Genomic DNA, 23415 nt, shown 5'->3' on the forward strand with positions numbered 1-23415 from the left:
AAGAAGAAGAAGAAGAAGAAGAAGAAGAAGAAGAAGAAGAAGAAGAAGAAGAAGAGGGAGGTGGAAACAAAAGCATAACACTTACTCCTTCCTCCTCTTGATATCAGTTCGGTCGAGCACCAAGCCCAGATCCTGCCTCTGCACCCTATCCCACCGCATACCCTCCGGCAGCGGTATCTGCGACCCCCAACCCCTATCCTCCTCACTACCGGGCAAATGCAAGGGCAAGGGAAAATCCTCAATCCTAAACAGCCATTTGTCACAAAGCTCCCAGTCCTGGTCGGCAGGCCCGTTCGCCGGCTTGGCCATGCGCACCCCGCTCGCCAGGAGTCTCTGACGGATGGCTTCGTGCAGCGAGCCGACCAGCACGACCGCCTCCTTCTCCTTCCCCTTCCAATCCGCACTCATACCCTCACCACCGCCCTCCTGACAGCTGCCAGCAAGCGCAACAGCCCTCACCCGCCTCAACAGAGCCAAGACCAAACCGATCCCGTCCTCCTCCCTCTCGTCCCCCTCCCCAACCCCGTCGCCACCACCCTTCCCGCCAGTTGTAGTAGTAGTAACCCCGTCCTCAAGGGTAGAGTATATCCAGCACTGCGTCTCGGGCGCGCACGAGAGGTCGACGTACGCCGCGGCAAACTCCTCACAGTCCTTGGACTTGGCCTGCTGCTGGTCAACAACAACAACAACGACACTTCTTTCCCCATTTCCCGCCTCGCCTTGTTCTTGTGCATACGACGCACACAGCACGTGGGCGTGCGGCGTGCAGCCGCCGGGGAGGTTGCGAGCACATTGCAGGCGGCGGAGCAATGGCAGGGAATAGGGCAGGTGCGCTTGCAGGCGGGTGATGAGCAGGTCAGAGTCTCCTCCTGCTGGAGGGATGATGGGGAGGTCTGTTATGTCTATTCCCGATGCTTGTGGGTGGTTCATTGTTTAAGGGTCCTTGAGGTGGCTAGTTTCAAGGGTAGTCAGTCATATCATATATGAACCTGTTATGAATTGATGTAGGAGTTGGGGTTGGAGTTGAAGGTGGGGCTGCGGGTTGCATACCTGGAACAGTGGAAAGTGGTGGATGGGATGGGAGAAGGGGCGGTACCGTGGAGGTTGTGGAGGGTGGAGGCGACTTCTCGGGATCCAGAGACTCGGGATGGTGTCATTGATGTATCTGTTCGGCACGGCTAAGATGGAGGACGGTTCGGACGACCCTCATTACGGGGTGCGGATGTCCGTGAGGGGTTCGATTGATTCGCAAACCATAGGTAGACCCCTATAACGGCAACTGAGTACGATTGGCCTTGTTGTCGGCCTATGACAGATTGCCAGAAGCTCGTCGACCTCAATACTCTGATAATCCGACCAGACCCTCCATGTATGACGAGCCCTAGACCCAACCTCATTTTCAACGCCAACACCGGGGTATGTGAAAAGCTGCGACGACAAGAACCACAAGAGAAAGGAATAAAATCAGAAGACCGCCAGAACCTCCCCCTGTATACCAGCCAATCTGGGCTATTTCTTCCCAAAGAGCAGGTTCCTGCCCTTCTCGGCCCAGCTCGGGCTCGGCTCTTCCGACTTGCGCGAATCAGCCGCCGCCGGCCTGTCGTCGTCCACGACCGCCTCAGAATCCTCCTTCTCCTTTCCCTTCCCCTTCTCCTGGCGCTCCTTTTCCGCCGCACTGCGAACCCGTGCAAGAGCATTCTTTTCATCTTCGCCGCCAGACCCAGACTTGGCGACGTTTCCCGTGCCTCCACGGCCAAAGTGAGCTGCGCCGTGGCTCTCACGGCGAACAACGCTGCAGCGTCCCCTGGTTAGCCTCGGCGGATGGTTCCGAAGTGGTGGGTAGGATTTTTTTTTTGGTGTCACAACTCACGGCTCGACGTCTTGGCGCCTGCGCTTCTCCTCCGCATCCAGATTCGCCGCCATGTTGCCTGTCCCGCCGCGGCCTGTGGTTACCATGGCATTCGTCTTGAGAGTCGGCGTCTGCAGATCTTTGGGCTGAATCTGCGACGTCTTTGAGCTATCAACGATGTTGCCGGCCCCGCCGCGCCCGGAAGACAGTAGGTTCGAGGACATAGTGGCTGAGGTCGCGATCAGAGACGAGAGAGCCTTTTTCTGTTCAAGTGATTGTGATTATTGTTGACTGATGGTATGCAGGTTGATGATCGATGAGTGAGGGGAGCAACAACAACCCAAGGCGCAAGCTGGGTTATATCCAGAACCCTGAGAGTGTTTGTCTTGGAATCCGGGCAACAAGGTGCTTGCTGTCCCGCCTTGAATTCCTAAATTAGTCGTATGCTGAGCCAAAACCAAGCAGCATTGACAGTGGGAAGGGCCAGTGAAAATTGATCACAAGAAGGACGAATTTTTTTCTTTAACAGCCTTCTCCCTGCGTATTTGCAGTAAGAACATCAAACAAAGATCTGCTAGTTCTGGGGACCCGTTCTTGGCCTGGGCGCTTGAGATCAGCTGGGCATCCTGGGAATTTTCATGCCCCTCATTGCCCCTCAACCATGGCGAAGAGCCCGGGCGCAGCCTGGTTTGCCCAGCATGGCTGTAGGCGTCAATGACTGGATAAATAGTGCCGCTTCCCTATGCGCAATCAGGGAACAGAAAGTCGTCTCGTTGGGTACACTTGCGTTGTTGCCAGTTTGCCAGATGGTGTCATTCAGCTTGGCATTTGTCGTGCTGATTGCGAAATCCTACGCTTCCCCTGTTTGCGCTGTAACTTACGAAGAACCTTTCTGTACGTTACGGTAATCACCCCCTTAATGAGAGTGGGGTCAGCATCGTTACGAAGTGCATTGTATTCTGTAATAATTTGCTACCAAAGTAGTGTACTGTACTGTACGTTCTTACGTTAAGTACATCCATACAATACGAACGCAACTCCGTACCGAGTTCGTGATCCGTGATCCGTCCAACCGGCTGCGCCGCAAAAGTCACGGGGCCCAACCGTGATCATGCGAAGTTTCCAGCACTTTGGCGTGTCCCACATTTTAGGTGGTTCCAGGTTAGCCCTATCGCATAATATTCCGGCGCTAGAAAGCCATCTGGTCCATCCAATCTTTAGCTGAATGTCCTAGGTATGTAGAATGAAGACACCAAGTTACCACACTATAACTGGATCCTAACTTAGCCCCATAGGTAGGTACTATGAATTCACCCCTATCGCTGCCAGATGGTTCATAGTACGCAAACTACCTACCTTACCTGAGACCCTTTGCACATGTCTAGTTCAAGCTCTTAGGTACCTAGACATAGGGTTTAGGGAAATTAGGATATATACAGCTGACATGGACTTGTGATGTTATAGTGTATTGTATGTACTGTACATACGAAATAAGGATAATGTTTCGTCCAATGCAACTATCACGGATACGGAGGCTACCCCATGTGACGACGAGACTGGATGTGGTGTTGGATTTGCGCTGTCGGGCACAGTTACTTCGTCGGATGAGCGACATGCGCGAACTGGAGGGGGAATGCCACCCCGGGGATAACCCGCTGCACGTCATCAGCCACCAAAACCCCAAAAGGGGTAAAGGAAGAAGAATCCCTGGCGAATGTGCCAATGGCTTTCCATGGCTTACGGGGAAATATTGACCTTCTACACTACTAATAGGCAAGACGGATCATCACCGCGAGAACGTGTAGGTTATTTTATCATGAGCAGACGTTAGATAATCGACAATGGGGCCAATTTGCAATACACACCTTGCAGAGAAGTCGCAACACACTTCAGTTGTCGTACCCAGCAAGTGAGAGTAAACCTCGAGACATAAGACAACACGCTCGACTCTGATACAGAAAATGACAAGGCTGTGTATGTACATACATACCCCATCTATCCAATCTACCATTCCCTCTGTCTACTCTGGCATCGGAAGTGGTTTAAAACTGACTCGCAACGTGGGAAATGGGATATCGCTGCCCTCGAATCGAAGAAGCTGTTGGCCCAGCCGCTCTCCCACACCTCCGCATTGGTACACGCTATCCCAAAATCATGGTCGTTTTAAAACTAGCACACCGTTTCTTGGAAAATTGAAGACAAACAAACTCTTGACGACAAAAAGCCTTCCCCGACCCCAACCGCCCATCCTCTCAAATGCTCCGTGATTCCACCCGCTTCCGTCTTCCAGTCTATACGGCCCCATCCAGGGGGGGGGGGAGTAGGGCGAGGCAACGGATGGAAGGTGACGATGAATCCTGCCCATGGAGGCCGCTGCTCGTCTATGAAACCCACAACGCGCGACATAAATGCATCCATCTTCCTTTCATTCATTCCCTGGTGTTAAGGGCTGCCGCAGTACTTCCTCAGCCGCAGTGAATCGGAAGAGCTGAGCGGCAGCTTTAGAAATAATCAGAAAGACGACGAATTCTAGTCGTAGTCGTCATCATCTTGGTTAGAGTTCTTGTTTTGGCCCTCCTTACGGATGGGTATCTTGATGCCCTGGCTGGCGAAGCATTTGCTGAGCGCGGTGCTCTCGCAAACGCCCGGGAACTTCTTTGCCGAATAGACCTGGAAGACGTCGCTAAACACTGAGGCTAGGACGGGAGCCTTGCCCACGTTGACGGGGCTGTTCGGCTGGTTGGGAGCAACATTCACAAAAGAAAAACGTAGTCTGATTTATCAGGAAGATTAGTCTTCATCCATGCTTGAAAGGAGTGCGGATCTGAGCTTTCAAGGACTTACCTAAAGCAGCCCTCAGTGCGGACACTGAGATCCTGGAGAATGAACCAGATGCCAATCTTATCCTGGGTATCGGTAAGACGGAAAGCGCTCGCGGCCAGGCTCCCAATGAGGTTTCGGGTGAACATGCCCTGCGGTTGGCTGCCACTGATGGACATACGTTGAGCCACGGTGCTGAACTGATGGTCGTATATACGCGGATGTCCGTAGGGCTGAGGGACGAGCTGGGTGAGGCCTTGCAATTCCGGCCGAAGTTCTTGGGGATAGTACTGGTTAGGCGGTTGATAGCTGGTTCCATTAGGCGATACAAAACCCGCTTGTTGTTCGTTGGTCAGCCAAGGCACTAGTATTATTTCGCGAGGGTCGGCACACTCGTGGCGTTCCAGAGAGTAGTGTAACAAATGATGATTTGGGGGGTGGGGAGAGCCTTACCTGGCGCGTATGGCTGCTGCATGCCGTAGGGGCTAATTGCTTGGCCTGGAGGAGGATAGCCGACCTGCTGAGATGCGTAGCCGACGTCACGGCTGGAGGGTAGGATATGGGAATACGCGGGGGTTGCCTGCTCAATCTGGGCGTAGGATGCTGGCGATGTCGATGATATAGAAGGCGTTGCAGTCGTATGCCGGACCAGATTGACTTCCTTTAGGGCGTCCTCGGACCATAAATCGACATTGAGCACATACATGGTGTGTTCGATTTCACTTTTCCATGTCATAAGCGCCTGGTCAGTCCAGAGCCTCAAGCAGGGCGAGCAGTCCGCCAGGGAGAACTCACTTGCAGTCAATCTCCTTCCCGGTCTTTGCATCCCTCACTATTAGTCTGACACAGGGTGGAGGTGTGATGGGCCGACGGTCCTGTCTGGAAGTAAGCCCCTGTGCCGACTGGAAACCCGAGTGAGCCAGCTCTAAGAAGAAATAGCGTACCTTGTCGCCAAACCCGCACATCCGCGCACGTTGTGGCTGTTGCACAACGTCAAGTCTACCGGGGGTTGGGATTAGCCTTTGTTACGAAGATCGGGGGAGCACGCGACCAAGAACTAGCCTCGGCAGAGCCAGCCGAAGCGGGCGGGACAGCATCGGCGACAATGAAGCCTCGAGTGATGGCGAAAGTCGGGGAAAAATAACTTACGAGTATATGCGCCCTTGGCCGTCCTCTGATGAGTAAGGCTTGAGGTTGATTTCCTGTTGGCGTAGCTGCTCCGGGGTGAGCGGCGCTCGTTCTTGCGACTGGGATGCGGCTGGCTGGCTGCTATCGGCGGGCTGCCCCTGTTGCAGCGCTCCGGGACCGGCCATCGGAACGCTATCTGGGTAGGATGGGCCCGGAGGCGGCATCGAGGGAAGCTGCTGCATCTGATGGGCGGGATACGGCGGCTGGTGAGGGTGCTGGTGCATGTCGGGAGGAAGGGGTTGTGTCTGACCGGGGGGATACGGTGGTTGATGCATGTTTATTAGACGTCGAGTCCCTTGGGACGGCGCCGTTTGCGGATCAAAGACAAATCGTTGGATTTCGGTCCTGTCGTTGGATATCGACGACCTGCGGTGGCGATTAAGAATGGGGCCGTTGAGACGGCAATCACCGAACGGGACTGGACAATGCAGACAGGCTATGGGAGCTTTCCAGGAAGCGACAAAGGGCCGACGCGATCAGTCGCGGTCAAGGAGGGGCGGCTGGTGTTGGGCCAGAGATGAATGAGCTGAGGACCCCAGACTTGGCACTTGAACGAGGGGCACTACTGCGCTTTATACCTTCTCCGCTGTCATGGAGCTCACCCTCCAGAAGTGAAACCGTCTCTGCTACTGGTGTTGTTGCGCCGTTGTAGAATCGCCCGGCGCATTGGTTTAGAGATGAAGGCCGTGGTGTGGAGAAGCGCTTATGATTGATTGTCGATGTGTCCGAGGACTTGGGCAGGAAAGCTTCCTGCGTTTTACACATGCATTTCACTAACGTCGTGGACGTACTGTACATACAGTGCAAATGTCATAGCAGAGCAAATCTCCGTCGCACACACTGTGCCACTCTGACCGGAAAACACCAGGTCAAAGTGGGTCCAACTTTTGATAGTAGGGTGCCCCGCGAGCGCGCAGCAAGTCGACTCAACTACAATTGAGCCCAAAACTCTCCTCTAGATATTAGCCTACATATAGCATGCACGTACCTAGAAACTACGTATATATAGGTAATCTAACCTATAGAATCTAAATCTCTAGTCAAATTGATAGCACGCACAATACACATAGAGATATCGATGACTTGAAAACTGGGCGCTTTCATGCTAGTTTTGCCAAGAAGTGCCAAGAAGATTGAAATTTCGCGAAAAATGTTTGAAATATCATGAAAAGCTATAACAAAAACGAGTCATCGATATCTCTATGCATAGTGCATACGCCATCAATCCGACTAGAGATTTAGATTCTACAGGTCAGATTACCTATATATATGTGGTTTCTAGGTACGCGCATGCCATACGCAGGCCAATATCTAGAGGAGAGTTTTGGGCTCAATGGCAGATGTTGCGCGCTCACGAGGCACCCTACTATCAAAAATACAGGACCCGCTTTGAACAGGTGTTTTCCGGTCAGAGCAGTCTTGCAATCCCACCACAGTGTCGCCTGGCCTGTAACGTCACATACTACTAATTAGTACGGTAATTACCTAACATAATAGTGTAATGTGGTAGGAGCATCGTTATGGTACAGTACTGTAAGAGATTCAGGGCGGGTCTACCTCCGTACTCCGTACTTCGTACGTAGCTTTAGACATCTCAGCCGCAGCCACAGCTCCATTCATCAAGCACAGAAAAGCCAAAAGAGACTTTAACAACAGTTTGGGCCTGGGCGTCGATGACCACAGTGTCCTGATCAGCGGGAAAGCTCCTGAGATCAAGCAAGCGACTCGGAGCTTGCATGATTCCGCGAGGATGACGAGTCTGGTTTACAACCGTCAGCCCTACTAAAACACACCCTTCCCCGGTCGGCCATAAAAGAAGTCAAAGGAGCAGGACCGGGAACAGACAACTCGGGGCTGGCACGGACACTCCCGGCCATGACGATGTGTCTCTGCACGAACCTGGGCGACTTACATAGGTGCCATGTATTGTATGTATGTACATACAGTACATACATGCATACACTACACTACAAACCTACGTGGTCTCAGTCTATACTGCTTCGCCTTGAAGCATTTGAGCGGTGAATGCCGTTGGGGACGTTGGCCTGAACCCGGTTTTAGGTGTGCCGCTTTGTCCTGCGAGAACTATACCAATGTACTGTACTGTACCTAACCTACCTTAGTAACTTGAGCAGAATTCAACCAGACAAAATGGACGACGCCGAAAGCTTGCAAAACAGAGCGCACAAGTTGGCGAGGCTAGGTGGTCTCCATGCGGTGCGTTGGACGCGGAAGCGGACAAGGGTATCCCGAAGAAAGACCTAACCTTACCGGGGTCTCAAAAGTGCCAGCCCGGAATGCCCGCCGCGCCCGTGCCGACCAGGAAAGTCAACCTTGAACACCTGCTGCTGCAGGCAGGTAGCTAAGGTAGGAGGTAAGAAATCAATGACTGCAGGTTGCACAACTTCCACTACCCTCCTTCACATACCAGATAGCAAACTGAGATACGTACTGATCTGCAATCCAACCTGGAAGTTGTTAACGGCTTCACCCGTCCATTGTCTTCCACCATCCTCGCTTCCCGTCCGAGACACTGCGCGAGACCGGAATGTCTCCAATGCTTCTAGCGCCAACGTCCCAACCTCCAACACAACCTTGAAGCTATGCAGTCGAGCGGCCGTTGGTAACCCCGCGGCCGGTAAGCCACCTTGAGCCACATTACCTACATAGTATTCGCAGGTATGTATTGTGCTGTGTAGCCATGATCCCATTTTGCTTCCGTTAGAGCGGGAGCTCACACCTACCATTCAGTACTAACATACCCTGCATGACACACTACCTACATACATAGGTAGCCCCATCGGCGATGCAGCCCATGCAACTCCCTGATGACAACCTGGGCTCTGTCATTTCACCGGCGCGGCAGCATGACACCCAATTCTCAGTCTCATTGGTTCCTCGGCACGGTATATGCGGCTCGACGAGCAAGTGGACGCACCCACCCCAGCGGACACCAGTCATAGACTGCGCCTGCTTATATATTGCAATCAAGCTCCCGCGGCGATTCCAGGTTCTTAGGTCGGCCCACACGACACAGCAGAGGCGAGCTCCTATTATAGGTAACGTTAGCTGGATTATTATAACCCTTCGCTACATACCTCGTTTTGGGGCGATTGTCAGCCTGCAGTGGTGGTCGCCACAGCTTCTCATCTGAGCCAGGCCTCCCGTCTCCCCGTAGAAAGCCGCATTTGCTCCAACAATCCGAGTACTGCATACCATAGGTATGTACTGTGTATGTAATGCGGTAAGAACGTCGGTGTGCGCTTGAGCGGCATGCACGGCAGTGGCGTGCTTCTTCACGGCGGGCTGGACACGTTCCTATTCGACAACACCGGCAGCCCTCTCAGTTTGCCGCACAACCTCTTTGTCGCAAGGCCGGCACTGCTAGAGCCTAGGTAGGTTGCACTGGTCTCGCCAAGCAGATCAATTGATTGGAGTAGCTCGAGGACTCGTTTCCTGCGGCAAGATCCCTGCTACTCAACGCTATAAGGATGTTGATATCAGCCGCAAGTACCCAATCAGCATAGACTCTGAACAGGTCCCGAGTCCGTAATAAGAGCGCATACCTATCTGTCCTGTTGCCTGTTGCGACCGCATGTAGTATGGACATGTTTTTGCAGGTTATTTCTGGCGACAGATGGCGGGGAAGTAGGTATATGATGCTTCAAGGTCCTTGGCATACCTTAGTTATCAAACTCTCGTTCTCAAACAGAAACTCGGTGCCCATCTCTTCCATTACACTAGTTTTGTCCTTAAGCCACAGCTTACCGTGATTTCCTGACCTCAAAGACTCGGAAACCGTAATACATAAGAGTACAAGTTCAACTAGGCTCCGAGCCGGTCATTCGGCAAGTGAATATGGACCGTGCCTGGCCGCTGGCTTCAAACGCTATTCATTACGGTCTTTGCAAGTGCTGGGTAACGTAGCGTACGGTATCACAGTACAATACACAGTCCGTTATATGCCAACTACGTTACTGTAATTTACACCACGCTGCATTGGATTCAGTTTGGAGTAAAGCCAACCGCGCACAGTGTCATAATTACACTGTGCCTAGCCAAGTACTTTTACGCTAACTCCTCGTATGGAACTTGGGTACTACCATATGTGGTAGTATTCATACTCTGTAAGAAGGTGTAGTAATATCATCAGTTATAAATCTATGTAAGGTACCTGAGGTGGCGTCACCTGCCCGCCAAAGTTCATCTGATATTGATTACATACGGAGGTAGAGGGAAAGGACAAGGATCGTTGATTGGGAAAGTGCCATGGAAATGCTAGCGCACAGACACTCGCGGGTGGCAGAACGTCTCGGCCGATGGTGGTGCCTTCCCGTGCCAAGAATGGACGATTGTGGGTGGCGATCCCCCAAACGAGTTACAGGACGCCCGAAAGAGCGAAAATCAAAAAGTGAAAAAGGCCCAAAATGGGAATTGCACATCTGAATTTCTCGGATCGCCAAACTGGCAGCGTGCGTGCCCTGGGCCCGGGAATTGTGTCTCACAGTCTGTGCGAACCCGAGGTGCACTTTTCCCGTCTTTTCCGGGTCGTGATGTCGGCCGTTTGTTGTCCCATATCCGTATGTACAACGTCTATACGGATAATGTTCCTTCGAAGCCACACTTATAGATGTACGTGCGTACCTGACCGCTTCTTGATCCCATTTGACTACTAAACAAGGAATAATAATGTGCAGGCAACGTCTCAACGTATTGTCCCGGTAAAGGCCATCCAGAGTTCCAGACTCCATAAAATGCTCAAACGGGAGGCGCGCTCCATGTCATGCACGCAACCCCAAGCATCTCCGCATGTGGCAGGGCACATTTCGGCGGGAATGCAAGCCGGGATCATGGGAGAAAATCACCTCGATCAAAAGCTTGCTTGTCACCGCCCTGTCTCTGGGCAAGGAAGGCGGTACCTGGCAGAGCTGTCAATCATCTCAACGGGCTCAAGCCACAGCTCTTAGTGACGGTTTTGGCAGGTCGGGCTCTTTGGTATTGGGCCCAAATCATGAATTCAGCATCTCATCAATCCCAGAATCTGCTTCATCGTCAGCGCGGACTCCCTCCCTCATCTCGCCACGCGACCTGACAGCGCTGAGTCTTGACTGACAGATCGTTGCTTTGGCGCACGAATGTGTCGAGAGACACTCGCTTCTTGGCGTCGTGGTGCAGACGGGATTGGCCTCTCCCGGCGTTTTCAGCCTCCACCTATCGACTCAACAAGGCCAAAAGTCCAGCCAATTTACTGCAACGACAACAGATCTCTGATTTTTGTACGCACGGTTGTACTGATGACGCCTTCACAGAACGCCTGTCTTGGCAGACTACGCTTGAGGAAGGCTTCCAGACGTTCCATATCCGTGCACATTCCAGACAGTCCGGGCGCTCTTCTTCCATGCGCATTCATGCGATGCTGAAAGGCCACGACAGCAGAGCGCTCTCTCTGAGCAACCGGGTTGCGCCCATCTTTCGCACTGACATGTGGTCTTAAGAGCTCGTCTGATATTCCCGCTATACCGTCGCCGATCGGAACACCATCAGGGACCATGACCGGGTTGTCAGGGTTTACGCTTGCACCGGGCGTTGGACAATACGCAAACGGCATCTAGTCGACAGGCCCGCAGCATTGATAGGATCCGGGTCTGGGTTGAGAAGGAGCGGCTCTGGTGCGCCCGCCGGCTCTCAGGTAATACTGCTTCCCGTCTGCAGTCGTCCAGCCCGCATATGAGATTGCCTCCCTCTTGGCATGAATTTGAAATACGGGAAGATTCCGTCCCTCCACACTGTACTGTCTCACCAGAGCGCGGACAGCTAACCCGGATTTTGTTTGCAGACAACCTTGTGAGCTCTATCCACCAGCTCTTCGCCTCGTTTCGGCGAAAGCTGCAATTGTGGAAGCGGAAGGGGCCGTCTCCGAGACACTTGGGCTGCTCAAGAGTCACTTGTGTTTGTTCTTGAAAGTGTGCCGTCCTTCTTCCGAACGCTGGTACAACGGGATCTCTGTGGTTGTTTATCCGCTCATCCGTTTCCGCTATGGGTCTTCGATAGGGCGGTGGCTCGTCCCCGCCCTTTCGCTGCTCTTCCCGCTATCCAATCTCTGGTCTCCTGTGGCCAGTTGCCCAGTCACCAACATGGTCCACCACGGGCCGGTACTGGCCGCCGAGGGTAGCTGCATCGCGTCAGGATCGGCCTATAGCCACAGCGTGGGGTGTCAGCTGTTGGGCCAGCCGCTCTCAGTGCGGATGTCCGGAAACCCTAAGCAGCAGGAAAGACAAGAAACTAGACCTCTCCCACCTGGGAATCCTCGCGAGTCACGAGCCCGGCTTTGCTGTTATGCCCCCCCTCCACTCAGTATTATGGCTGCCAAATCCTTGCTCGCTGTGTGGCCCGGCTCTTACCACGCAGTACACGCTTGCCGTCGTATTGCCGGTCTTGCCATTGCCAGTCGAGACCGAGTGCCCTCACCATGATGGAGACATCGCCGAGGACTTGGCCAGCATGGATGGGGCCGGATTCGGTACCATGATGGCGATGCCCATGGGTCTTGCCATCAGTGGTGAACAGCATTGCCCAATAGCTGCCTCGGCTCAAAGCGCAACCGCAGATCGGCCGTGCAAAGCGACTAGTCTGGCATCGTGGGGCCATGACGGTTGCTGAGGAGGGGGGTAAGAAACAGCAAGAATGCAGTCCGGAGTTTCCAGTAAGGGAGGCCTTACAGTACAGTGCGTGGCCTTCCCTTATCCTATAGGCGGACTTCGACCTATGTACCCTGGCTTCCCCATAGCGTGCGGTAGCGATTCTATTCTCTTCGTGAGCGATATGGACAGGGGGGATCAGTTGACCGACAGGCAGAAGGATTGCCAAATCGCGCGGAGAGCCATACCAGCTTCCCCCATGGGTCTAGTTGGGCCGACAACCCCTCCATCGAATCAAACGCAAAGCGGGATCTTTGATGCCATCCACCTTCATCCTGATGGATGGAATGGGTACGCAGGGCAAGAAATCCCAAGCCCTGCTCCAGATGATGATTGCTAGGGGCTACCGTCGGATGCATACTGGAACTGGATCGAATCGAGCTGGGCAGGAATGGAAACGCAGGAGCCTGGGCCTCTTTAGAACGTTGTGCTGTGGCCTGGGCAAGGAGATAGACGGTGGCTGTCGTACATTCCGTTGCGAGACGGTCGAGCAAGCACGGTTTGGAAGTCACTTCTGCTAAAGGGGGAATCCAAGGTGCATGCAGTTACGACAGACTGCCCATACAGCTTAAGCGCCACCATGCCGGCGAGATTTCGGTCCATAACAGATGGTGAGGAGTATATTGCATTGTTCTACCTCATTCGCTCGCTGGGCTATCTTTCTGGGCACTCCCCGCTCCTCTTTCTCCTCGGTAGGGACGAGGTCACCGAGCCATTTGGATACCGGGAGCCCTGGACAGAATCGAACCAGTCTCTCGATCTCCCTGGTGGCGGGGCCAGAAGTTGCAGTCTACTCTGGTTGTGGCCAGCTACCAAACCGGGTCGTGTTGTCCCAACAGTCAGTTGGGCTAGCGTTAATCGGCCCACCCGGCGGCCCGTGTCCAGATAACTCTACCCGTGGTTGATGCGCTCCATGTTCTCAAAAACCTCTAGATGCGTGGCCTAGGTCCAGGTGACACGCCCCATGGGAAACATCTGGAGGAGCATGTGACATAACCGTCCCAATGTGAACGGGGCGTCGAGCTTGACGTTGCTAGTCGGCCGGGTCAGTTGTCACAGCCCTGTAAGCTCTGAACTTACTCGCATCTTCAAACGCGGGCCTGATCTCTCATGCTCACGGATCTACATGATCTGGCAGGAGACTAACACTGTAATAGGTTTGAGCACGGTCCAAGACGCAAAAAGTGAAATAATGACAGAATCAGAAGACTTCTAGAAGAACGCGCGGTATCGGCGATCAATGCCGCCAAAAATTGGCGATTGGGCACAAGACAATCGACGAGATCTCGATCACCCAGTACACTGTCATGATGACTAGGGGGTTTGAGGAGACTGCAGCCGCAGCATGGATCATGGAATGGTGTTCGTGCACGCCGACCCCTGTGCATCTGGACGTATGGCTTTTGGACAAGGGGACATGGATACCAGTCAGAGCAAGGGGTCGATCAGACAAGGTCATCTACGAAAGGAAAAAGTGTCGGAAGGAAACTCGAATGCCGATTGCGCGGGAGCAATCCCGAGTACCGGGAGAGGATGGGATGATGGGACGCGATCACACACATAACCTACACTACATGCTTATGATCTGCCATCTCGAACTCATCAACGTGCTCGCGAGGACTCAGCAGATCGTACCCTACACATCATTCAGTTTCTTTGCCACGTTTGCCTGTGCAGTGTAGTTTTTATACTCAGCAAACCATCCGGGAACCATTGATGATCGACGGCTCTGAAACTCCGTCTGAGCTACCGACTACTTACTGCTACCGCTTTCGGTAGCTACAACGAGTCCTCCCCTCTCCCCCATCCGACGACTTCAATGAATTGCACCCCCTGCAATTGCCGAAAAAGCGCCCCGCGAGCTCCCTGGAGAGAAAAGGAGAGAAAAGGTTGGACACGATTACCAATGCCGAGAGTCGTGCTCGGACCCCGTTGCTCAGACTGGACCCCGGGGGGGTGGCGGTGCCCGGCCCGGCCCGGCTCCGGAATGCCAGCCGGCCGGGGCGTGACGTCAAACCTTCACGAATTCAACTTCAATTTTCTTTTTCCCTTCCTCTTCATTTTCGCAATCCTCAGCGCTGGTGTGCTTACCAATCAACTTAGCACCACACCCGGTAGGTAGGTGACAAGAGGGGCATGTTTTCAGAAACCGGCATCAGCGGTATCCGAAATGCAATGTTTCCCAAAGCAGTCGGCCAAGCAACCAAATAAAATCACTACAGCAATCAAGTATGTAAGCAAAGATCATGGCTAGCGTTTGGTAGGTGGTTGCATACGGGATACAGCCACTGCAAATTAGAGCATAAGCCACTGCTGAGCCTGCTTCAAAGTCCACATCTGACTAGATGTTATCATTGCTTGAACCAACAAAACCCCATCAAAACCGCCAAAAACGGACGTTCTACAGACATAAGCAAATAATGAGTATGAGGAAGCCTTCTCGTCTTATCCTGTCTTGCCTCTTGCCATGTCCCATAGCTTCCAACCCAAAACTCAACCAGTCCCGTCAAACCAATAAATCCCAACATCAAGTTTATCAACCCCATCAAAAGGTATGTATTCCCCAAACCTGTCTGCTTGCCAACCATTGCTTAACAAAAAGAAGTGATAAAGACTCCCATTCAACCAAAACACACTCGTTCGTTCATTCCTTCGTCTCAGGGGCGTCCCATTCCATTCCAAAGGTTGCATCGCCGCCGTTTATCCCTTCCCCCCCCACCAAACCCTCACTTTCCCACCCATCTTCTCTTCTCAGTGAGTTCCTCCTCTTTGGGCAACAAAACCTGACCTTTCTCGCAAGCAAAGAATAAGAAAGTAAAAGTCAGGTGTAGACATGTAAGGTAAGTAAGTAGTACATACAATCAAGAACCAAGCATCCAAGGTGAAGAAGATCGCGGGGGGCGAGGGAAAGTAAAGCCGGCCGCCGGGAATCACTCGCGGTATCAACTGGCAAGCGAAAGACAAAAGTAAAAAGTAAAAAGTAGCCTCCCTCCCTGCTAACTAGTCACGAAGCTAGTAGTAGTACTAAGTAGTAGGGTAAGCAAGTTAAGGTACTTTTCTGTAACCCGAAGCCCCCATACCATGGCCATCATGTCTGTCTGTCAAGAGACACCACATAGGTTGAAAGAAAATAAGGAGGCGTACGTAGTCTTAAAGCGCCAGGGAAGAGTCCAGTTCCGTCTGATCAAACCATCAATCCATCCATCCATTCAGTACCCCCCTGTTTCTGACCTCCAAAACCCTCCGAGACATTTGAAAACCTGTCTTTGGCCGACCCATTACCAAGCCAGCCCCAACATAAATAGACAAACCAACTCTTAACTCTTGAAACGCCATGCTTGCTAGAGACCCCAACCAAGTCCAGACCAAGCCTGCAAAAAGTAGGCCCCGCCACTAAGAGGTTGTGACAACAAGACCTCTTCTCAACTCAGTGACCTAAATAGAACAAGAAAAATTTAGAGAGAAGAGGGGAAATCAGAACCTGTAGGCTGATCCCCTAGGTAGTAGCACCGCCGTCCAGGCGACTAGACATGGCCGCTAAGTAAGTAAAGCAAAGGTGCCGTATTCATCAAATATCATGCATGCATCATGATCCCAACCGCGACCGCAGCGCGCCATCATGAGTCCGCCAGCTTGGCAAAGTGTTTGGACCAGATCCAGCCGACAACGCCACGCGGGTCATCCTGGTTCTTTGCCAGCCACAGCTCGCCCTTCTCGGCGATAACATCAAAGATCTGTGTTTTGGAAAACCGCAATTGTCAGCATCGTCTAGTTTATTCCCCATTCGGCTCTGTTCCATCGCACCTCAAAATCCGCATAGCCAGAAACCAAGATCAAAAGGAGGGTAGAAAGCAAGGGAAGAAAGAAATAAACGTACCTCCCCGGCCTGATAAGTCAGGTAAGGATACCCGGCCTCATGTTTTGTAGTTTCAATATTGAACTCGAACAAACTGGCCGCCAGCCAGAGGACATTATACCCGCCACCATTTCCCACATTGCCCTGCGCGAATGAACCACGGGACGAAGCCACGGAATCCTCCGCGTGGTTCTCCTCCGGCCCATCGGGGAGGGGCAGGGCAGAGTGGAAAAGGCCCGACAGGCGTCTAGTTTGCTCGGGGCCTCCAGAAACAGGCGCAGGATAGCTCGAGTTGAATGTCGAGTTGGAGTCGCGGCGGCTACCCCCCATCATGCCAATGCCCATGCTCATCCCAGGGGTGGACGGCGTGGCAGTCGAATCGGAACTCTGTCGTGGGAGGCTAGCCGAGTCAAAGCTGCGGCCCGTGCTGGGGCGCACCGTGGCTGAGCGGAGCCCGGTGGCGCTACCTTGATGGTTGTTGGGATCCGGAGTGACGGGCGAACCAGAGCCGCCCCGCGGGCCGCTGTTAATACCCGAGTAGTAGTCGCGGTAATAATGCCCTGGGCTGGGAAGGGCGCTGCTGGCAGGGGAGAGGCTGAATTGGCCGCTGTTGCGCTTCGCAAAGTCCGGAGTGGGAAGGGTTGGAGCGTGATCGCTATTGATGGACAAGCCTCTTCCGCGAGACGTTAAGAGATCGCTCGGGCGGGACTTGGTCCTCGATCTGATAGATGAGGAGTCATCGTTGGTTGACTGGGACGCCCTGCTCCTGAGCGTAGGGTTGAGGATGCCCAAGGCTTTTGCCCGCTCATCCTGCAAGGAGAACTCGCGCTGGAATGTAGACACAATCTCAGACAGTTCGGGGACGTGAACCACGTCATGGAGCGGCGCTTTGACCTTCTCTTTCCACATCAAAAACCAAGAGGCCTGGATGCTGATGAACTTTCCGAGACAAATGTTGCCGATCTGGGCAGTCATGGCAGAGAGCTTCGGCAGCTCCTTCTTCAGGGTGTCGTTAAGCGCCTCGTATTGCTCGACCAGCTCCGCGAGCTGCTTGTCCACTTTCTTGCCGTTGGCCTTTAGTTGCAGAAACTTCTCGTAATCCAGCCGCCGCTTAGCCCTCTTCTTCATAGCTAGGGACGGGTTGCCGTAGCACCTAATGACCTGCTCAAACGGCTCGATGACGTGTTTGCGAACATCAGAAAGCTGTGACTTTGTTAGTAAATACACAGCGGACAAAGGGTTGGATTGGCTCACATGTTTCTCTAATGCGATCTTCTCAACATCTCGCATCGAGACGTTGAACTGGACCCACTTGCTCTCCAGGTGAGCATAGTCTCGAGATGGCTGCAGGCGCATGACAAGCTCCATCGAGGACAGATATTGAAGGAATTCGTGTACATAAGTCGCCACATTCCTGGTGTAGTATTCAACGTCGCGCAAGACAACCTGGAGACGCAGATAATCATCCCCAAATTGCTGTTGGAGCCTCTGATACTCTTCATCTTCGGCCGTCTTACCCGAGATTTGCAACTTGTCGACGCGCTTGCCGAATGCTCTCGCAAGCCCCGCTCTGACATCTGATTCCTTGCGCTTCCTGTTGTTGACAATCTGACCAACGAGCTCAAAGTTCTTTTTAGTCCTGTTGATCTCGTCAATCGCATCCATGACCGCCGTCCTCGCTTGGATGAGCGCTTCTCGGTCAGGATGGTTCTCGGGAGTGTATTTGAGAAGATGAGTGATGATGTCGGGGTACTTGGTTATGCGCTGCATCGGCTTGATAAGGAGCGAATCGAGGTTCCAGGCGGATGTCAGCTCTTTCGCCACCGCGTTGCACTCGTTGAGCCAGACCATGACAGCCTCGTCCTCCTGGATCTGGAGCAGGCGTTTCGACGAGTTGTCGCTGGATCGCAAATACGCTTCGTGCACGGCTTTAAGCTGCTCAATATTCTTGGAGAACACCGGGCCCAACGAGGTGAAACGGTCCTTCTCGTCGTCGCGGTCAGGCCTACTTGAAGACATGACCGAGTTGAGGGTTGCCGAGTCGGAGTCCTTGGAGTCCGAGGCGAGAAGCGGCGACCTTCTTCCCTTGGGAGTATATACCGCCGATGCGCCCTCTTTGAGCTCAATGAGGAGAGCGGCGTGGAAGGCAATGATCTCATCCGTGTTCCTGAAGATCACCTTGATTGTCTTGGCATCCAGATTCGGACAGGCCTCGGCAGTTCCCTTGTAGATTTCTTCCACGACGCTCATATCTCTGACAAAGGCATCCTCGGTGTCAATGAGTTCCCTGATGACGAGTTGCCGCTGCCTGAGCCTCTTCTGCTCTTCTTGCTCCGCTTTAGTGAGGGGGACCTGTTTCTCTACTAGTGTGTCTCCCAGGGAAACACTGGAGGGCTCCAAAGAATCAAGGCCGTGTTGCGAACCTCGTTGCGGGTCTCCGGTTCCAACCGGCTGCTCCTCGTCGTCGTTGTCGTATAGGTAGCTGCTAGGGCGGCTTTCCTCCAAGTATAGTGTGCTCTCCCTCTCGTAGACGCTGATGGAAGACGGCGGGTCGGGAGGGGCACGTTCCGGTGCCGTCGCTATCCCCTCTAGTTGCGAGTCGCAGCTTGCCGCGGAGTGTTCGATGCTCTCGAGGTGGGAGAGATTCTGCTGGCCACTGGGCGAAGTGGGCAGCATAGGCGGGGACGGGGCGCCGGACCTGTCCAGCGGCGATATGTCAGGGCTTTGGATGGGCTCTCCCACGCTCGAATCGCAGGTGCTAAGGTCGCCCGTTGAGGCTGCCATTCGGAAAGACGCCCGATCGTGGCTGTCCGGTTCACGAGGCCGGAATGCGACACTTGGGAGACCCGCATCACGATCGTCACTGCCGAAAGAGAAGTCGGTCCATGCAGAGTGTTGGCTCAAGCGGTTCGCCGGAGCCAGTAATGAAGGTACTGATAAACTGTGCGACGTGTCCGGTATCTTGTGGTAGTCTGCCGGAGACGGCTCTTCATCAAGAGGTATGCCAGGATCGGAGGAGGTCAAGGTCGAGTTACGCAAAGCCGCAATGTTCTCATGCAGACGCGATCCCACATAAAAATCCTCAATCCGGCCAAGCTGTTCGATCCCAGCCTCACGGTCCTCCAAATGAGCGTCATTTGAGCGCGGTAGTTCAGCGGCAATAATCTGGGAGGTGGCATTGACGGGAAGTTCATCGTGAGGTAGCGTGCTTGATGGTACGGTTGTACCAGGCAGGTCATTGTGTAACGGCCTAAAGTCGTTCTCGGGGCCTAAGATGGTGACTGTTGTTTCGTAGTTGGCAGAGGAGAAGGTGTACGGCCGCGCCACATACTCATCGTCTTCGGCCGGAGGAGGAGCAGGGGAGACTTCGTGATTGAAGTCAGTGCGGGTTGGTGTTACTTGGGGTGACATCTGGGGTTGGGCAGATGTATCAAGTGAAATCTTGATGGACACGCTGTCATCTTCCTCGCCGTCGTCATCGAATGGTGAACGATACGTGGCCCTTTCTTGCAGTGCCGGAGCATGGACCTGCTCGGCGATCTGTGGCGCATGGGTTTCTGGTTCGGCAGGCGCCGGGACCAAGCTCGGTGCCATAACTCCCAGCGCATTGTCGATGGCCGCCGTGCCTGTCTCTGGCCTCGGGGGCTCAGTTTGCTGCTCAGGGTCGAACTCTGTGGTCGTAGTGGCGTTGGAGACCGCCGAGAGTGGGTTTTCGGCTTGATCCAGCTGAGGGGTTCCGACATTCGGGAAGCTACCTGGTATTTCCAGTTTGAGAGCTTCGGGAGGAGGACGAGGAGGCTGGTCGGTTGTTGGTTCGAGAGTCGGCAGTTCTGTGGTGGCCTTTGGCTGTCCCTCTACCACGGCTTCTACTTTCTCAGCAATCTTCCCCAAAGGCCGGCTACCGTCACTGGTCCTGGGCCGTGCAGCAGCTGATGCTGCTGTGGCACTGGCAACTGCTGCCACCGCGACGGCTTCAGCCTCTGCCTTGGCCCTGGCCACTGCAGCTAGCTCTCTTTTCCGCTTCTCGGCAGCTGCCTGCCTTGCTTCCCTGGCCTGACTCTCTCGGATCGACTTGCTATAAGCAAGCTTGATGGTTTCTCGTCGCTGCGCGAAGTCAATCGGTCCAACAGATAGCTTTCGCCTCCGCGGAGTCGCCTCGTCTGCCTTGCTGCCAAGCCGTTGTGACTGCTTTGTGGGTGAGGCGCCACCTTCGGTAACTCGCTTTCTCGACGAAGCCGTTGTAGCAGTTGCAACAGATTGCCGGGGCCGAGAGCTGCGGAGGCTTGGTGAGAGTTTTGGTGCGGGTACCGACACGTACGCATTAACTCGACCATGACTCTGAGGGGTGGAAATATTTGATGGAGGAGCCTTGCGGGATGAGCTGGGGTTTAGGGTCGAATTCTTGGGCTGGGTTGCGGGGTGGCCGGTGGGCGTCTTGGCCCGTGAGGCAGACAAGAGCTGCTGACGTGATCTCCCACTGGCAGTGGTGCGCTTGAAAGTGGAAGGCGAGCTGGAGCGGGTCGAGACCGGGCTGGTGTGGCCCGATGTGTCGCTCCTCCTTTTAACCATCACTGGAAGGCGCGACGTTGGCGATGCCGGTGATGCGGGAGACATTGGGGAATCAGTGTCGTGCCTCGTTGCACCACAATCTGCACGGCTCACGGTCAATTTCGAACCGGCAATGTCGCTGTGGGTTCGAGTGTGGGTTGTTGGGATTTTGGAGGCATGCTGATCATGACCGGATTGCCCGCCTGAGTTCGCGGCGCGATACCACTCGGTGGGGGATGTCGGTTCAAGGTCCAGGTCTGACGGGGTGCCCATCTGCGATGCTGCGGGACTGTGGGTGCTGGACTCAGAGGCCCTCCGTGGCCGCACGTCGTCGATTCCAAAGCCAGCGGTGACCGAGTCGTTTTCGTCTGGGAGTATCTCGCCAAAAAGAAGACCGTTTTGGCGTGACTGGCTTCCCTGTGAGCTCCTTGTCCCGGACGCGGCGCCTGAAGAGCGCTGGGTTGTCGAGCGGGATGCCGTTAGATTGGTTGAAGCGCCGTTGCGAGGCCTCGCTACTCTACTAGCGAACGACTGCGAACTGGCAGACGGATTATCTGTCACCACTTTCGGTCTATGAGCTCCTCGTGTCCCGACCGTCCTTTCCGCGTCTTGTCTCGCACTGGCTCCGCTACCAGACGGTCGGCCATTTGCTAGGTTGCTCGAAGTGGTGTCTCGAGCTGGTTTTGAGGACGCCTTTCGGGCGCTCGTGGGGGATCGTGACGCCGGCTGGTCAAACTTCTTCTTGAGGTCCTTCACACTCGTGGGAACAGTGCCGCCTCCATTGTAGCCGTTTCCTGCCGCGCTCCCAGAAGTCACAGGCCGGTTGTCAATGGGGCTCGAGGTGGAACGTTGGCTAGACCGGAGGGCATTGCGATGAGTCGGGATCGACGAGTGCTTCGGTGTGGTGCCGCTGCCGTTCGACCGTAGCGAGGGCGGCTGGCGGGGACTTGAGACGGCCGAAGCCATGGGGTCCTTCAGTGGCGGCGAGGTGGCATTCCCGGTGGTCTGGACGTCCCGGTAGTAGCTGCGGTAAAAATCGTCGGGTTCTACAGAGTCGTCGGGAGCACTTGTCGTCGTCGAGTGGCTGAAGCGCGAATTGGCGGCATGAGCGTGCGAGTTGTCGGCGGCATGGGAATCGGGAGAGATTGTCTGGGCGACAAGCGAGTTCAGGCCGTCGTAGCCGTCGAGATACGGGTGCCTTGAGTGTGCCGAATGGGTTGAATGGTGTGAACGGTGTGAATGGCGTGAATGGGGGGATTGATCTCGCGCTGGGCGCTGGTCGAAGAGCGGGCTGGGGCGTGAAACGGCCTCGTCTCCGAGACTACCATGGTCCATGGTGTCCGTCCCATCACTCTAGTTAATTAGAGTAACGCTGGCCGTTTCTGCGCAGGCCTCGTCAGGGAGCGAACAGGATTTGCCGGTTTCCAGGTTCCAGAGATCATCGAGATTGCATGTGGGCAGGCCTGGGGTTGGGGTTACCGCAATCGAGGCGGCATGTCGGGACCTGTCGGCGTTGCTGTGCTGGCGTGCACGAGGATTGGCTGTCCAAAACAACCTGGCAGCACCCGGGGCAGCCCTGGCGAGGAAACGCCTCGATCCGCTAACCAGCTGGCTCAGCGACTGGAGACTCGCTGCAGCCCGCAATCCACTCCAACCACTGCCAGGAAACCAACCACAAGCCTTGCCTAAATTGACCGTTGGTATTGTAAGTTTGTGTTACTGCACTTGAAATGAAAGTTACACTATTTAGAACCTGTACGGATGTAGATAAGGCAAACACTGCCAAAGTTACCTTAGTTAGCGCAGATAGCCGCTTGGTAAGGACACCGCTTCTTGGTGAACACTAGTGCGTTTCTGCCTGCAGCAGCCTTCCGTGACGTGGTTCAAGTTTTCTCGTCAAGCAGGACGTCCTTTTCAAAATTCTTTCTTTTTCGTTTGTCCGAGGGCCCTGATGCAATTCGAATTCCAGTCCACAATTATAACCTGAGTTGGCTACCTTCGTATGTGTAATTATCGCAAGGTCCAAGGCTCCGAGATCCTCATATTAATATGACGTGCCAGGGCCATTGACACATTGCAGCATGAATGTTTTGCCGGGGTCCAGTATCTGGGCGACGGGAAGCTAGAGGGGTTGATAGAATGGAGCGAGTCTGGGTTCCCAAGTCTCTCCTGAAGCTGTCTAAGGTGTTTCTGATGCTCTGACCAAACTCAAAGCTCGAACTGCACTTTCTCTTCAAGTTTCTTCTTCCCTTCCCCCTTTCCGCGTTGCTTCATGGAGAACGAAAAGCTTGGTCAATCGATTGGAACTCGGTTCGTTAAGGTTACAGTACCTTGATTACATAACACTTACCACAGTAGGTCGTAATCATAGAAAGCCCATGGCGGCAACTTCCAGTTCCTTTCGAGTTGTCTTTTGTACGAAATTACGAAGCTACCTTTGAGTCCTACAGTAACTC

The 23415-nt window shown here is 54.0% G+C and overlaps 7 protein-coding genes across 7 annotated transcripts in view; 2 read left to right on the forward strand and 5 right to left on the reverse strand.

Annotated features, from left to right (window-relative positions):
• The window catches only part of N656DRAFT_242271 (uncharacterized protein), a 1845-nt gene extending 677 nt beyond the window's left edge, over positions 1-1168 (reverse strand). The window contains exons 1-2 of the mRNA XM_064808986.1: positions 1051-1168; positions 86-952 (exon numbers count right to left, since the gene is read on the reverse strand). Coding sequence (XP_064673952.1) covers positions 86-930 — 845 coding nt within the window. The 5' untranslated portion in view covers positions 931-952; positions 1051-1168. The remainder of the gene's footprint in view (positions 1-85; positions 953-1050) is intronic.
• A 341-nt stretch (positions 1169-1509) lies between these two features.
• On the reverse strand, positions 1510-2073 carry N656DRAFT_794701 (uncharacterized protein; the record flags this gene model as incomplete). The annotated part of the gene is made up of 2 exons (XM_064817323.1): positions 1510-1792; positions 1871-2073. 2 exons carry the CDS (start codon positions 2071-2073, stop codon positions 1510-1512), a joined length of 486 nt encoding a protein of 161 aa, XP_064673953.1.
• A 2072-nt stretch (positions 2074-4145) lies between these two features.
• On the reverse strand, positions 4146-6563 carry N656DRAFT_774633 (uncharacterized protein). Its single transcript, XM_064814305.1, has 7 exons — positions 6436-6563; positions 5819-6357; positions 5614-5668; positions 5465-5544; positions 5123-5391; positions 4694-5006; positions 4146-4622 (listed from the first exon to the last, which is right to left on the reverse strand). Exons 2-7 carry the CDS (start codon positions 6130-6132, stop codon positions 4379-4381), a joined length of 1275 nt encoding a protein of 424 aa, XP_064673954.1. The 5' UTR covers positions 6133-6357; positions 6436-6563; the 3' UTR covers positions 4146-4378.
• Positions 6564-10031: 3468 nt separating this feature from the next.
• N656DRAFT_242518 (uncharacterized protein) lies at positions 10032-10855 on the reverse strand. Its single transcript, XM_064808987.1, has one exon. The coding sequence runs from the start codon at positions 10606-10608 to the stop codon at positions 10075-10077; it is 534 nt and encodes a 177-aa protein (XP_064673955.1). The 5' UTR covers positions 10609-10855; the 3' UTR covers positions 10032-10074.
• On the forward strand, positions 10438-11036 carry N656DRAFT_242521 (uncharacterized protein). The gene is made up of 3 exons (XM_064808988.1): positions 10438-10489; positions 10555-10839; positions 10896-11036. The coding sequence occupies exons 2-3, from the start codon at positions 10641-10643 to the stop codon at positions 10967-10969; spliced, it is 273 nt and encodes a 90-aa protein (XP_064673956.1). The 5' UTR covers positions 10438-10489; positions 10555-10640; the 3' UTR covers positions 10970-11036.
• Positions 11037-11468: 432 nt separating this feature from the next.
• N656DRAFT_242571 (uncharacterized protein) lies at positions 11469-12436 on the forward strand. Its single transcript, XM_064808989.1, has 2 exons — positions 11469-11627; positions 11699-12436. The coding sequence occupies exons 1-2, from the start codon at positions 11585-11587 to the stop codon at positions 12328-12330; spliced, it is 675 nt and encodes a 224-aa protein (XP_064673957.1). The 5' UTR covers positions 11469-11584; the 3' UTR covers positions 12331-12436.
• A 3736-nt stretch (positions 12437-16172) lies between these two features.
• N656DRAFT_701791 (uncharacterized protein) lies at positions 16173-22294 on the reverse strand (the record flags this gene model as incomplete). The annotated part of the gene is made up of 3 exons (XM_064810975.1): positions 16173-16289; positions 16433-17614; positions 17666-22294. 3 exons carry the CDS (start codon positions 22292-22294, stop codon positions 16173-16175), a joined length of 5928 nt encoding a protein of 1975 aa, XP_064673958.1.
• Positions 22295-23415: the final 1121 nt, after the last annotated feature.

This window comes from Canariomyces notabilis, assembly GCF_033297395.1.
Source record: "Canariomyces notabilis strain CBS 508.74 unplaced genomic scaffold N656scaffold_2, whole genome shotgun sequence".
Classification (NCBI taxonomy): domain Eukaryota; kingdom Fungi; phylum Ascomycota; class Sordariomycetes; order Sordariales; family Chaetomiaceae; genus Canariomyces; species Canariomyces notabilis.